The following is a 16,084-nucleotide window of genomic DNA, read 5'->3' on the forward strand; positions in this document are numbered from 1 at the left end:
TTTAGCCGAGTTTCTATGTTTCCTGTGCAGCTCAAACATGAAAAAAAAAGGACGCTGTGGCAGCTTGTAGCGAACAGTAGGCTTAGGCCTCAGACAAGTCAATTGCCTGCCTAAGAGACACTGCAATTCTCGCAAGAAAACAGCAGCAGTAAACGACGTTGCCTTATGAATGTGGCAGCGAGGTTGCCGAAGCGACTCGAAGATGTTTGGGATTCGAAATTCCCAGTTCATGCAAAGAAGAAAATGAAAAGGAAAGCGATTAGTACATTGAGTATTTATGATACATGCACTTCAAACACAGAAATAAGGAGGCAGCAGCCGAACTTAAACGAAAGAAGGAAGAGGGAATAAAAGGCAGCACAATATATAACGAGAAAAAAAAAACAGTAAAGCAACCACCAATCAACAATCTCTGCTCAAAAATAGGTATCAAACGAAGAATCGATCCAGCCAAGTATAGTAAACATTTGTTGGAAATTTTCGGCAATCAAATTAATCTAAAAGCAGTGTTTTCAACCTCAATATTCAATAATGACTTAGCTCAGAACAAACTGAAATTTAACCTAAATCGTGGCAGAAACTCAGTTCAAAAGGGAATAGTTCGTTATATCGTATTTCATACATCCAAAACAAAGTAGATCCACGACACTTACAAATCAACTAAACCATGTTGAGTTCTAGCAAAACAGAAACATAGAGTCGAGAAATTGATTGGAGATGTGAAGCAGCAAACAGAACTGAAGCAAGTTAAAGTATTAAGCACTATATTCAAACAGAACCAAAAGGAATGAGGGAAATAGGGAATTAATATACATTCGCACCAGAAGGGCCAGTAAATCATGATAGGGAATAGTATAGGCAGTGGCATATAGAGGAAGCCAATAAGTCATGAGAAATTACACATATGCCCACCAGTTGAGATAACACAAAGCATAACCTTATCTTTCTTATTTTCTTAGTTGTTAGACTGAGATGAGTAACAAATCATTTAAGCATAATAAGTTATATGAGTCAATGATAGACAGCAATCTCTGAGTCAAACATGCAGTCATCAACATCACCAAATGACATCCTAAACTTTAATCCACATCACAACAACCTTACCAATAACTAAACACAAGCATATCCTTGCAGATGACCTTGTTTCACAGATTTCTTTTTTATGAAGCCATAACAGACAACAACATACGCGAGTTAAAACTGACTGATGTTTGACAAACAGACACAATATCATTCGATACAGAGTTACTTTGATGCTACTAAACAAATGCCAGTTATCTAACCATCATCAAACATTTGGATAATGTCCACAGACTCCATATTCTAGGTATAACTTAGAACCATTCTTACCAAAACTCATTTTTTAGAAGATCATATCATTCAAAGCAATGCTACGCATATCAAGCAAGGGTATTACTTTAGCATGAATAGAATAAATACATAATGATCACCTTTCAAGACTAGACTGAAACCGAACACCTATAAATATTAATTCTAAAAAAAGATAGCTTCGTTCCAACTAATATAACATCACCTCAATGAAACAAACTTAAACATCCCAGACATAGTACTTAGACCTTACTGTAGTGATATGGTAAACTAACCAAAACCTCAAACTAACTATTCGACAATGATCCTATCATTTCAGACAACTGGCATGAATATTAAACTGGTCGACTGGCATGAATCACATCAATTTAAACAAACAGCTACCACATTGTCGACTAACAAAGATTTTCAATTAATCAATATCAATATAATAAACCAACTACCAGCATCTTGGTATGGTTGATCAGGAATTGAAACATGCATAACACTACTTAATTACCAGCGGAAACTTTTCAATTACATTAACACACAAAACTGTCTAAATTAACGAAATTACTACTAACTCAAATCACAGAAAAACTCATAAACAAACTAAATTATTAGAATAAAAATAAACTAAGACGAGGAAAAAAAAAATTACCTTTTGTGGTACAGTGAAGTGGGGATCGACGAGGTCTCGAATCTACACTCGAACGCGACGAACTCGAAATCGATTAAAGAAACTAAAGTTCTAAACAGAAAATGAAGGAAAATAGAGTAATTGTTCGCTGTCTTTGTTGATTAAACTTGTGTTTTGTGAGGTTTTCGTTTTCAGCCCTTCCACCCTCCCTCTCTCCCTGATTCAACTAGGATTATTTATAGGGTTTTGATTCATAGAGAGGAGCGGTGGTGATGATGAAAGGGAAAGAGAGGAGCGTGAGGAGTGGGTTCGTCCGTGAGTGGAGGAGCGTAAGGTAGGGTCGGGAGTGGGGAGCGGCGGCGATGAAAAAAAAAGGGAAAAAGAAAGAGAGGTAGGGTAGAAAGGAGGGAGGCGGCTGAAGTGGAGGAGTGGGGTCGTCGGTGTTGAGTGGGGAGGAGCGTGGGAGAGAAGGGAAGGGAAGGGAAGAGGGTAGAGAGGGAGTGAGTTGCGGCTGAAAGAGGAAGAGAAAGAGAGAGAGATGAGCTGAGGGAGAAAAAGAAAGAGAGATTAGGGATTTAAGATTTGGGCCGGACCCGGGTCGAGTAAAAAATAGAATTGGGCTGGTCCGTTTGGGCTGGCCCATTAATTTAAATATGGGTTGAAAATGTGGGTTGGGTATAGAAATGTGGGTTGTTTGTTTTGGGTAGGAAATAATATTGTATTTGTATTTTAAGCCATTAATTTGCTAAAAATATTGGTCCTTCCTCCGCTATTTTAATTATTTCCGGGCTTCTAATTTAGTAACTAGTACAATATTTATTATGTGAAGATAAATAGTAATTAGTATATAGAAAGTAAGGATTTACAAAGTGTTGTCTTGTAATTAATTTAACGATCCCAAACCCGAAAGTGAAATGACGATGAACATTTAAAATTTGTGATAAATTAATACTTGTAATGTTAAAATAAAAAGTAGCGAATATAAATAGCAGTGAAAATAAAGTATCTAGCTCGTCAATAAATTTAGACGTCCGAGTGAATAAAAATAAAGGAGGGACAAAATTGGGTGTCAACACAAGCAGTCCAAAACAGTGGACTGTTTTAGTGCTAGAGGTGAAATTGTATGTGTTGAGTGTTGATTCTTGTTATGAACGTTTAGTGGAAGTGAAGCATAATGATTCAAGTTGAAATTGAGATGAATTGTGGGCTGTTGTAAGAATGGAAATGATGCTAAAATAGTTCCAAGAATCATGAAAGTAATGTCATTAAACATGTTGTTGTCGTTGTAAGGTTTTAGTGTCGACAATGTAGTTATTTGCGTACGAATTTGGTGATATATTTATCGTGTGACTGCTGGTCGTATTTTACTAAAATTATATGAAATGAAGACATGAAATAATGTGTAAGAATCATATGTGGTTTGCTTGGTATGTTCGTAAACGTTCGCAAGAATTCCGGGCACCTTTATGTTGTTGGCTAGGGACTGTTTTGGGTGTGTTGTTGATTAGGGATTGTTTTGGACGTGTTGTGGTTAGGAACTGTTTTGGACATGTGTCTTCTTTAAATTGGAAAGACAAATGATAGTTAAGAATATATATTGTATTTACGTTGTTTGGGTTATTGTAAAGTTGTTACACGAAAACGTTAAGGCTACGGATTATTAGGAGTAACTTGAGAATGCAATAGCCGTATGTGAATCGTTATGGAATGTTGTGAATGTGGGCTATTTGGAATGTTATGTGGGTTGTCCGGATTGGTATTGAACATATGATTATTGATGTTGGATCGGTTGTATGTAGTTGGTTTGAATGCGAACGAAACGTGGTCTAAATGTTTGAAGGGAATTGTTAGCGTTAAAAATACATATGGAATTCCCTCGTAGACTAATCATAGCTCTTGATATCTTGATATAGGATAAGTACCATTGGGCAGCAAGTACAAGTTATAATACGACTAAACGCTAAAGGTATGTAAAGCGCAACCCTTCTTTCTTTTGGCATGCCTTAGTTTTCAATAGGCTACATTACGAGCCTCGAGGAAATTCTAAATTCGAAATCCGAGTACGTTATGAACCTTATATATATTCCTTGGCACTCTTATGTATGATTTGATGAAATATGAACCATTATGTCTTTGAAATAATCGCTTTCCGAACTTTGCATAAAAAAAAGGTTTCACTTTAAAGAATTTTGTAATTTGTGAACGCTATGTATCCTTCACCGAAAGGCTCGGATTGCTTCAATATTTTTGTAGAAGTTTATATGGCATATAATGAGTATATTTTTCATAGGCGGGCCCGATTCGGGTCAATACCCGCCCGTGGGTCCCGCGACTTTCCTTTATGTAATTCGAACGACTTTTGCAAGAATTTGGTATGATTATCATTTCGAATTTCAAGTACGGTCATTTACTTATATTTGAGTCTATGATAATGATTTTATGCATATGGTTACTCATGACTCTGCTCGTGCGTTCTGTTATATCTTTCGCCGGTTCTGTTATCGTGCGCACTTTGATATACTCCGGTGTTATGCTGTGTTTATGGTTCTACGAGCTACTCGCTAATGAGGGTCGGGTTCCACTTATATTTGGTGTTATGCTGTGTATGGCGTTATGCTGTGTTGTGATATGTGACGGGGATACGGAGATTTGAAACCTTCTGGTGTTATGCTGTGTTATGGCGCCATTGACGGGCGGGCGACCATATTCTTCTGTACCTTATGCATGACTTATATTTTGAAAGTAAACATTTTGATATGTTGGATTTTTACTTATGTTCTGTACTACTATTTCGTTTATGCCTCAGATTTGTTTCTGTACATTCTGCTTTGCATACTCAGTACATATTTCGTACTGACCCCCCTTTCTTCGGGGGGCTGCGTTTCATGCCCGCAGGTACAGACGCACAGTTTGGTGATCCACCAGTTTAGGACACTCTTCTGCTGTTCGGAGTGCTCTTCTCATTTCAGAGCATATATTTTGGTATATATTTGTTTGCTGTGTATGTATACGTTTGTTCAGGGGTACAGCGGGGCCCTGTCCCGCCATATGTTTCTGTTGGTCGGTTTAGAGGTCTGTAGACGTATTTGTGGGTGTGTGTGCCTACTTCCGTTCAGATGTGTTTATATGACCCTATTCGCTATGGCAGCCTTGTCGGCGTGCATTTGCATATGTTTTGGGCCGTGGCGCCATTTGATAGCCTTGTCGGCTTTTGATACATTTGATAGCCTTGTCGGCTTTTGATACATTTGATAGCCTTGCCGGCTTTTTGATATATGTATATGTGTAAGGTTGCGCTAAAATGTGTTTGAAACAGTTTGATATAATTTAAGACAGCGTATGATAATTGTGCCAGTATATGTCATTTGTATATTTTTCGATTTGGATAAGTGTGTTACAATTTGATATGTTTGTCTGTCTGGGTGTCCAAGTAGGGCACCAGTCGCGGCCCACGGGGTTGGGTCGTGACAGATCTGGTGGGTGGTGGGCCTTGTTTAATTGAGATTCATTTAAAATAGGATAATTTTAAATGAATTGTGGATTTGAAGTTGATTTGGAGAAAACTGTCAAATTAGCAGTATTTTGTTAACTTTGCTAATCAGGGGTGGTATTTTTGACTCCAACTTGTAACGGAGGTTAAAACTAAAATTTATGAAAGTAGAAGGGTATTTTTGACCATTTTTCCTTTATGTTTTTACACTAAGATTTAAAAGGAAAAATAAATTTATTTACATACATAATGCCTATGTGGACTGATAAGGAGTCCTAGTCACACTTCCATCCATAATAAGGGTAATTTTAACAAGTATATTAACAGGAGGGGCAAGTTTGACCGCTTACTCTAACGGGGGGCAAATTTAATCTATAAACCATACTTTAAGGGTAAATTTGACCCTTCCCTTTAGTATGTAGCTAATATTTCAAATTTTTGCACATCTATGTACTTCCGAACAAATATGATTACATGATGTCGGAGTTACACAAAACCTAACTTCAAACAAAATATTTTAAATTTCATCGGCTAAAATTGAGGTATTTTTGTATGAAGTTCATTAAAAATTGATTGATATTCAGGCATAAATAAGTGAATTTCAATCGTATAGAACTTATGACACAGATATATTTTAACTATATCCGTGAATAAATTTGCAATATGATGATCTTAACATTGGATATATGTGCACTTCAGCCACTAAATGAAGCAATAAAAATAATATAATTTCAATTAAAAAAAAAAAAAAAAACGAAACTTGTATTTTGGTTGCAGTTAAGAGCTGTCGGTACCGTCCTTTGCATGTCTTTATCTTTAAAGAGTTAATGTAATTTAAGTGGATGCAAAAATACAAAATTAGCTAAAAGTCAAACAGAAGAAACGAACGCTTGGGGAGTGGTGTTGCACTTGTAAACGAATATGGGAATTATGTGATCTCGGCATGACTTACATGGTCAATTAAAAACATAAATAGGTAACGTCGTACGAAGTGGAAGTTAAGTTTGATTACGTATTTAACATTTCAAATGTAATGCTACATAATCAGTTCGACCGTTTATCATATACTGGTATGCTAATATCTTCACTGAAGCTTACCACAGAAATAAAAAAATTTAACTTACTTTTTTTTTTTTTTTAACAAGGCGGTTGTTGAGCTTTCTTGGTAGGTTAGGCTACTATCTCCTCTCTTGTTCCTGTTTTTTTAGGCGACAATCAAGCAACTTTACACTTCACAAAGAATCCATTTTCACGAAGAATGAAGCATATTAAAATTGATTGTCATTATATTCGTGATAGTTTACATTGTGATCTCAGTTCTCTACACTTTATTACAAGCAACCCCTAACTTGTAACAATAACAACATATTCAGTGAAATTCTACAAAGTGAGTTTAGGGAGAGTAGAGTGTACCCTGACTTTATTCCTATCTTTAGGAGGTAGAAAAGTTGTTTTCGACAGACCCTCAACATAAGGACAAACAATTCAAAGTAATATAAAAATCTTATGATAAAGTCTTTGTTTGGTGTTTCTCATTGACCTCTTCTCTCCAACTTGGAGTGGTCTCCCCCCCACCCAGTGGGGTGGGGATGGTTAGCCAGAATATGAGCCCAAATATAACAGGCCAGGACACCTGCCCCGAGAAGGGTCAATTAGTTTGAGTTATGTTTGCACACTTGTCATTTATTGTAGTATTCATTTTACACTGTAAATATAACTACTGATGAAAAATATTCGGGAGTAAGATTGAGGAGTTCATCATTATTTTTCCAAAGTTGATTTTTTTTTTTTTTTTCATATTCTTGCAAAAAATTTCTCAAGTTTACTGAGGAATACCAAAACACCCAGTAGTAGCAACAAGCTGTCGCGTTTTCGGGAGTTTGGAGCAGAACAATCCCGAAAAGTTTTCCTTTACCATGTTGTAAATTATGCAAGTACTGTTGCAAAATTGACATTTACGACTTTGTGACTTCAAGTCTAGTTTTACCACCTTCCCTAATTAACAGGTAAGTAATTAAGTATTTCTTCCTTTGAGAAATTTCACCAACAAAAAGAATAGCGTCTGCAATGATCTTGGGTCCACTTCAAAGCTGCAAGATTGCAGATAAACCATTGTTAATTAGTTTCATCATTAAACAAACAAATTGTAATAATTGACATTTACGACTTTGTGACTTCAAGTCTAGTTTTACCACCTTCCCTAATTAACAGGTAAGTAATTAAGTATTTCTTCCTTTGAGAAATTTCACCAACAAAAAGAATAGCGTCTGCAATGATGCTTGGGTCCACTTTAAAGCTTCTGGCTTTGGTGGACCAATTATTACAATTTGTTTGTTTAATGATGAAACTAATTAACAATGGCTTATCTGCAATCTTGCAATTGTTTTCCTATAGAAAATAACCTACTAGTATTACTTCATCATGGAGCGTCATTCCCTCTCTCTCTTTTTAGTTTTTGCTGCTATTAACTAGAAACATGAAATTCAGAAGCGGATCCAGAATTTTAAGACACGGGGGCATCATCAAAGGAAGATGTACATTAGTCGAAGCATCGACTTCAAATTCTGAGTCCATCTCTAATCACAATTTTCTGCAACATCGCATCATTTCAAAATTTTATTAAACATCCATAGAACCGATGTAAAATTTTTTATAAATGAAATGACATAAGTGTTTAGAACTCGCTCGCTTGCCTGGTGGTTTGGTGTCAAGTTATACATGTTAGTTTCCTTGTTTGAAACCTGTCAGCAATACCTTTTGTTCCTTTTTTTTTTTTTAAAAAAAATGTTGTAGTCTAGACTCGAACTTGGGTCACGCGTTTATGCACAAGGAGCTAAGGGGCATGCTTACCAACTGACCACTTCAACAGATGCCCTCCCACCCCACCCCACCATGTAGGTCCGCCCTTGATGACATCGGAGATTTTTTTTCACAAAAGATCCAAGTAAGTTATGAGCCATTTTCAGGACATTCAGTTGTAAGATGAATGTTTAAATAATGTGTATGAGTCTTGAGCCTGCTCCAATAATGATAGTATGATACAAACTCGGATTTTCATCAATCCTTTCTGTACAACCATAATCATACAACTTCCAAGTGAATAAAAACGCAACACCTTTCAAGTGAACTAGATCATAATCCAGAGAATTATACATTTACAATATCACAATTCACAAAAACTCATAGTATCACGAAAACGAAATAGATTCTGTAGGCCTAACAGAAAATTCAATCAAGGCTTCAAGAAAAAATCAATTGGCACACCAAAGTTACAAACTTTATGCTATTAGCTTGTTACAAGACCATTAAATTGGATAACACACTCCAAAGCTACAATCTTTATGGCTATCAGCTTGTTAAAAGACTGTTGGATCGGATAGGACACTTTTGTTTTAGTAGTATTCTAAGCTGAGCCTTTTGGCACTCCAACTTTGTACCCCAATGTCTGCTTTTTGAACTAATTGCTCTGACAACCTTTGGAAATTCGACAAATCCTTTGATCCCTCGTTTGATGTGTGGATTTTCAGGCTCAGGTGAATTGTTTCTTCTATGAATTGTCACTTGGTATTGAATAGAAGCACTATCTCCCTCGTTTGACTTGTTAGCAATTTCACACCTAGTCTCGGTTTCTTGATCACATGCAGCTGATGACATGTTATGGCTGATGTTTTCTTGAATCTTGGCTTCAGTTTCGGCATTAGATTGCTCTACTTCTAATAGTTTTTTTGTTGATTCCAATTCCAACAACTTGTCTTCCAATAAATATTTAGCCTCTATGAGCTTCATTTGAACTCTTTCCTCCCTCATAACTTCAGCTACCCTCAGCATTTTCCTCTCCTCTTCCATTTCTTTCCTTAACCGATTGATCTCTGCTTTATCCGACGATATATGATTAGCAAGTTCTTCGCAGACTTTCTCCAAGGCTTCTCTCCCTTTTCTCTCTTCAGATAGCTCTTTGGCAAGTTTCTTATTCATCGACTCCAACTTCTTACGTGCCTTGCGTTCATGATCCACCTTGGCCTTCAATTCGGCTACTTGGGCTCGAGCCATTTCGAGCTCAGAGTCCATAAAGGGCCTTATAAAGGTAAGATCCCAAAAGGATGCTGCGATTTTTCTGGCAGATATCGGAAGATTTAGGCGATGAATTTGCTTATTGTTGGGATGGAGAGGATTGTGAGTGGGGTTTTGTTGCTGATTTTGTGAATTATAGAAGGGGTTCTCGTACAGTTTCCAGGTTGGATTAGAAGTAGGGATGATGTGATCAACTGAGATACCAATAGACTTATTTCTGGGAATTTCTTGGCTTCTGACCATCATCGTCCTCTATATCAATTGGGAGTGTTTTTTTTTAAGACCTTTAGGAGAAGGTGGGGAGTTTTTCTTGCTTTTCTATATCAACATTGCTGCTGTGCAGTGCTTGCTTTTCTAATCCATGGGGCTAACTTTCTTGCTTTTTCTTTATTGCTACCTTTTAAGAAAATTGGAGTAGGGCCATGATGTTCTATCTTCTTGTCCTTCCAGCTACTGAAAATTGTTAAAGGTGGAAAAAGGATGTTCAACCTCACATGTACCTCCTCTTTAATGTCCACTTAATAGAGGTGCCCAAAACTTTATCAGTTAGTCTCCCTCCACCTCCTCCATCTACATCAATCTCTTTGATTGTATATTTTCTTTAAAATATTAAAATTGAAATCATTTAGATATTTCATTTACATAGCTTGTGACATGGAATTTGGTGGTAACAAGTTGTGATGTTTCTTAATTAGAAATCAGAGTAAAAAAGACTGCATATCCCAAGAACCATAGGATGCTTCGCTTTGACGACATTATTAAAGCAATGATTTACGTGATTTGCAATCATGTTCCGTCAATTAAAAATCTTTCATTCGCATATGCCTCTAAACTGTAATTGCGTTAGTATTACATAATACAACCAGTTTAAAAGAAAGTACTATTATAAAAGCTATAATACCATACTTTTGATTCTTAGGTGCACTAGAAATAATGATGTAGTGCAAGATGGATGCAAGAGCAATTTTATCTTGGTCAAGTGGGCATGTAGGGCAGCCGCAAAGTCATGATTTCGTTGAGGGTGATCAAAATTTAATCTATATGAATAAAAAGTAACATTTGACATATAGACCCATCATACATTTTTCAGAAAGGATGTTTAACTGACCTTCTGTCGACAACATACGACGCCCCCATGTAGGGTAATATTATCTAATCCAACTAGGTATGCTCTGTCCTATAGAGCTTTTAGCAAGAAAAAGGTAAGTCATATGGTTATATTGAGTGAGAGAGAATTTGAGTGAGGGGTCCAAATAGTTGTCTTATGATTGTAAAATTGTTCCACATGGATCGTCTCCCTTTATGTTTCCTCTAAACTGTGTCGTCTTCTTTCATTAGTGTGATTTAGAACTTGGTTCAATTAGCAATACTTGGGCAATAAACTTCTTAGCACGTGCTGGGCCGTAGTGATGTGTTCTGCAAGAATACTTGTCCAAAACACAGCAACTTTGTGAAGAGGCAATGGAGAATATAGTCCAAAAGGGACACTGATCATGATATAATGCACATGATGGAGTTGGATTATTGGACCACTAAAAGCTAACAACAACAGTAGCAATAATTGGTGCTAATTAGATAATTAGATTGAAGAAAAAAGTGAATACTGCAAGGTACAAATTATGCCTTTTCTTTCTATATACTAAAGTTTTATACACAAAAATGTACCCATAATGATATCTATGATCAAGTATTAGCAGGGAAATGAAACTCAATGTGGTGTATTTTATGTAGTATTTTTAACTTAATTTCATAATGACAGAATGAACTGGACAAAAATGGAGAAATGAACAAGGCTATAAATAACAAAGAGGATTGGCTCCCTTATCATATCACACTCACTTTTTAATTACCACCGAAAGGTCTCTACAGTGGATATGCTCCATAGACCATTTCAATGTTCTTATCCACAAAACTAAAACAACAAAATGTGTAACCAACCAGCCCAAATAAGAGGTCATGTTCGTTGTTTATGTATAACATACATAACAGCCCAGTAGTTTGCTATTTCACTTGTATTTTAGATTACATTTGAAGTAATGTGTAGATCAGCAAACAGATTACTCCATCAGAGCCTACCCACAGGAAAGAGATAGATGAAGTAACAAATAATATCAAGTGGTTGTCATCTAATTTCCCAAGTCTACCCTTGTAGAGGCACATGTCAAACTATATTTAGTACAAACAGATCACAAATCATTGTCCATTGAGTTTAAAATGGTCATAATCTAGTAGTATTGAAAACTTTGGTGTTGATTCAACAGTTAAACTAATTTAAGGGGTACTGTAACAAGGTTACAAGTAGGGGTGTACAAAGCAAGCCGACAAACCGCACCAAACCGATAAATCGAGAAAAAAACCTGACTAGTGGTTTGGTTGACTTGATTTGGTGTTGAAAAAAAAAACCCGACCATAGTTGGTTTGGTTTGGTTTTAGCTAAAAAAAGTCAAACCGAACCAAACCGACCCGACATTACATGTATTCGATTTTAAAAATATTTTATACATAAAAATATTTATTTGTAAATATTTCCTAAATTTTTTCATAGTTTTTTGTCTTTTATCATATTATTTTAAGCTTAAACTTAGAATTTTGAATGCCAATAAGTTTTATATCCCATGAATGTTAGTAACTCAAATAAAGTCCAAATCAAAACCAACTCAACATTAATGTTAACAAAAGAAATTCAATTCTAACACTAGGAATGACAGTAATGTTAGATATCTATTTTTTAGTTTTGCATAATTGGTTTAGAGCGAAAAAATACATAGCTTAATTTTTTTCTCTGTCATGTAATTAATCCTTATTAACCGTACTTATTTTAGCATAACTTAGTATTTAGATTAAAGTCACTTTCTTTATGGCTTATTAATTAGCAATACTTATTTTAACCGATTTTATTATTTTTTTTGTTGAATATTTAAATACGATGTGATCACCCAACTCACATTTTGTGTTATTTTCTTAAGAAACACCTTAGTTATATAGTTTTATCGTACTAGGACTAAAGAAATATTTGAAGTAAAAGTCATATGTTTTGTATGAAGATTTTTTCGAGAAAAAACCTAAAAAATCCGAGAAAACCCGAAGTTGAAAAACCCAAATTTTATTGGTTTGGTTTGGTTTATAAATTTAAAAACCCGACGCATTTGGTTTGGTTTAGTATTTGAAAAATCTGAACCAATCCGGTCCATGCACACCCCTAACTTACAAGGATAAGATTGATTTCTATATGCGCGAACTTCTGTTCATGCGTCCTACAAAAGTGGAGTGGCATACTTTGCATCGTACAGGAACAAGTCCTAACACACAAAACAGATGAATGTGGAACTGAACAAGAAAATATACTGCCAATTAAACAGTTGATTCACAGACATACCAATTCTGTTCTTGAAAACGTTAGTTTAGTTGGGGTGGTTGGTGGAGAAACGTTAAAAGACAAAGAATTGCACGCGAGGGCGGCATTACCCCCAAGCCACTAGCGCAGTGGCTTTAGCCCCCAAATACATTTGAGGCCTCAATCCAAATTGAACTTTATAGTTGGCAACCTAAAGCATTTATAAGTTAAATTTTAGGCTAGGTGATGTTTGACAGAAATAGTTTTTTTTTTTTTTCCTCTTTTGGTTGAAATCTAAATGACCTAGTAGATCAGATTAAAAGTGCATTTCGAGTGTGTTTGCCTCTTAATTACTGTCATTTGTCATTCTACAAGTAACTCGTTCTTAAGTACATGGGTCAATTATACATAACACTGCTTGCTTCTTTCCATTTTTTTCAGCGATTTTCAAAATATAATACGTCCCCTGGATTCAGGTAGACTGCTGAGTATTCACCATTCAATGTGGAACAAGTTAGTCAAATGTCTGAAAATTCATTTCAAGTATTTTAAGGGTCTTAGAATCCTAGAGGAACCAAGAGTTCCTCTGGAAATCTCTTGCTTACATTCTGAATGCATAGTGTAACTTTCATGTCACAATTATCTTGAGCTACCATGGGACCATACCGATTTCCTGATCCTCTTTCTCTGCTACAAGACTTATTTAATAGAGCATGGCTGAACTCTAATATTCAAGCAAATATATCTGACTCCATCCACTACTACTTTGCTGTGGATTCTGCAGATAAGAAAGGAAGAGCACCAACTAGTGGTGCATTAATGTATGTAGCAGGCTCCGATTGCTGATAATTATTCCCGTCATCATCGAAGTTATCTTTACTATCAGGACCACCCACGATGGCTCCGACAAGGATATTTGGATTAGGCGAGCCCGAATTCAAAAGACTGGAACCCATCATTGCAGCCAATATGACCAGGATGTGTATGCACTGATGGTAGAGATGAACCTCTATGGTGCAAAGGAAGTGGATATTTTGTCCGAAACCAACCACGTACGATATTCCTGCTGGATTATCTCCTAATATGGAGTCCACTTGTTTCTTTGCAAGCTCTACGAGCTTCTTTGCTGGAAATATTGAACTCCCACATGACACAACTCCTCCACTTGACCTCAAGTATTTGACACAGGTTAATAGGAGAAATGATGATGCTGTCACGTATTGGAGACTGCTTCCATTTCCTTCGAATAGAAGCCCCCCTGCACACATTTGTTTTATACATTAGACTTGAGTAATTTCGATAAGTGCTAGCTCTGTAATTTTGAAATTATAGATTCAATTATAGATTCAAAATTTAATATTCCAACTGTCCGAATTTATGTGACACTTTTCGCTTCTATTGTAAAGTTGTCTTTGTGTGACCTATGGTTCATGGGTTCGAGCCGTGGAAGCAGCCATTAATGCTTGCATTAGGTTAGACTGTCTACATCACATCCCTTGGGGTGCGGCCCTTCCCCGACCTTGCTAACGCGGGATGCTTTGGGCAATTTTGTCTATCAGGAACAACCTCACTACCCGTCACAAGGTAGGGATAAGGTTTGCGTACACTTTACCCTCCTCGGAACCCACATGGTGGGATTATACTGGGTATGTTGTTGTTTTCGCTTCTACTGACCTGGGGTATACTGAGGTTGAAAGCTAGACGAGCCAGGAATCAGAGAGCAGATATAGTTGTCTGAGTGAACTTTGTATGCTTGGAGTTCTTGAGTACTCTTTTCCAAAAAGTCCTGTGTAAACCAGGGGGAAGAGGAAGACTGGTGAGTTTATGGCTAAATATTTGAAGTTAAACTAAGAGTAGAAGGAAAAGAAGAACCTTTGAGAGGACAATTTTGGTTCCAGGTCTTCATCTTCATTAGCACCCGTAGTTTGACCATTTGATTGGATATAAGAAAGATAAGAAGAGTCTTGTGAAGCTCTATGAAGCCATGATGCTCCCCATGGAAGTTCATCCTGCAGAATTTTCCATAAGACAGTTATGATCAAAATCAACCTCAATAAGAGGATCGATGAATAAGTATGTACGTTTTCACTATAATATTAAGTAACGTTCCGTCTTACATTGTATCCAGAATAAGAGCAGTAAAATGGGCAGACCGCTGAACCGAGACTGTCATTATAGGAACCTTTATACTTGTCCGCAAAATCAAACACCTGCAATATTGCAGATGTGCTTAAAATTCTATGCACGCAAATCATGTGATTAGGCAAATTTGTGTAATTACTTCTTGTGCAGTATGCAATAATTTAGAGGAATAAGAAGGGTCAGAGTCCTTGAAAACAATAGAGGCAGCAGCCATAGTAGCAGCAGTCTCAGCATCAACATCAGAACCTGAATTTTGAAGGGACACTTTGTACACGTTGCGAGGCGTGTCCATGTCCTTGGGTCTCTCCCAACAGCTGTGATCTTGGTTAGGGTCTCCTACTTGCACGTATAACGCGTTGGGGCTGGCTGTGGCTGCTTTAAGACGATAATCGTACTCCAACGAAGGGCTTCTTTGGCGTTGTCAAGTAGGTTGTGCAGGGAGCTTCCAAATTAGATTACACTCCATGGTAGTAGAGTTGTGGTGAAGGCCATTGGCAATCCAAACTTAACATTGTCCCCTGCATGATAATATCCTCCTACTAGATCGACCTATTTAAATCAAAAAAAGAGAAGGAGTTAGTCATTGTATTTAAATTATGAGAAAATGTAGGTGCTAATAGCCAATTGTTAGTACTAATTAGTACTTCTCCGTTTGTAAAACGTGTCATAAGACATTTGTGTTAGCTTTAAAATCATGTCATTAAGTTTAAAATGAGAATTTTAAAGTTAGAAACTAAAAAAGTCATTAAGTCATTTTTGGGCAGCTTTAAAATCATGTCATTAAGTCATTTTTGGGCAAACTAAAAAAGTGTGTCACATAAAATGAGACAGAGGAAAAATGTAATCATGCTAGTATATTTGAGGATTAAATGGTAACCGGAACCATCAGACAAGCCAGAATCACCCCTCTATATAAAGCGTTATTCGCAGGCAATTTTCCAGACCTCTTTCCCTCGAAAAAGAGAATTGATTTCTCAAGAGCATCAGAGTAATCTTGAGAAGTGAAGGTAAAGGCAAAATCATGAGAACGATTAAGTAAGAGGAAGGTTGTGAAGCATAAAATTAGCATGTTAAATGAAGCCTTAATAGCATAGGCCAT

General features: G+C 36.5%; 1 protein-coding gene and 1 pseudogene across 1 annotated transcript; both read right to left on the reverse strand.

Annotated features, from left to right (window-relative positions):
* Positions 1-8,554: 8,554 nt before the first annotated feature.
* Positions 8,555-10,021, reverse strand: LOC132634705 (protein BRANCHLESS TRICHOME). Its single transcript, XM_060350727.1, has one exon. It carries the CDS (start codon positions 9,753-9,755, stop codon positions 8,787-8,789), a length of 969 nt encoding a protein of 322 aa, XP_060206710.1. The 5' UTR covers positions 9,756-10,021; the 3' UTR covers positions 8,555-8,786.
* A 3,583-nt stretch (positions 10,022-13,604) lies between these two features.
* On the reverse strand, positions 13,605-16,084 carry LOC132637049 (endoglucanase 1-like; annotated as a pseudogene).

The sequence above is a fragment of the Lycium barbarum genome, chromosome 4, assembly GCF_019175385.1.
Source record: "Lycium barbarum isolate Lr01 chromosome 4, ASM1917538v2, whole genome shotgun sequence".
Classification (NCBI taxonomy): domain Eukaryota; kingdom Viridiplantae; phylum Streptophyta; class Magnoliopsida; order Solanales; family Solanaceae; genus Lycium; species Lycium barbarum.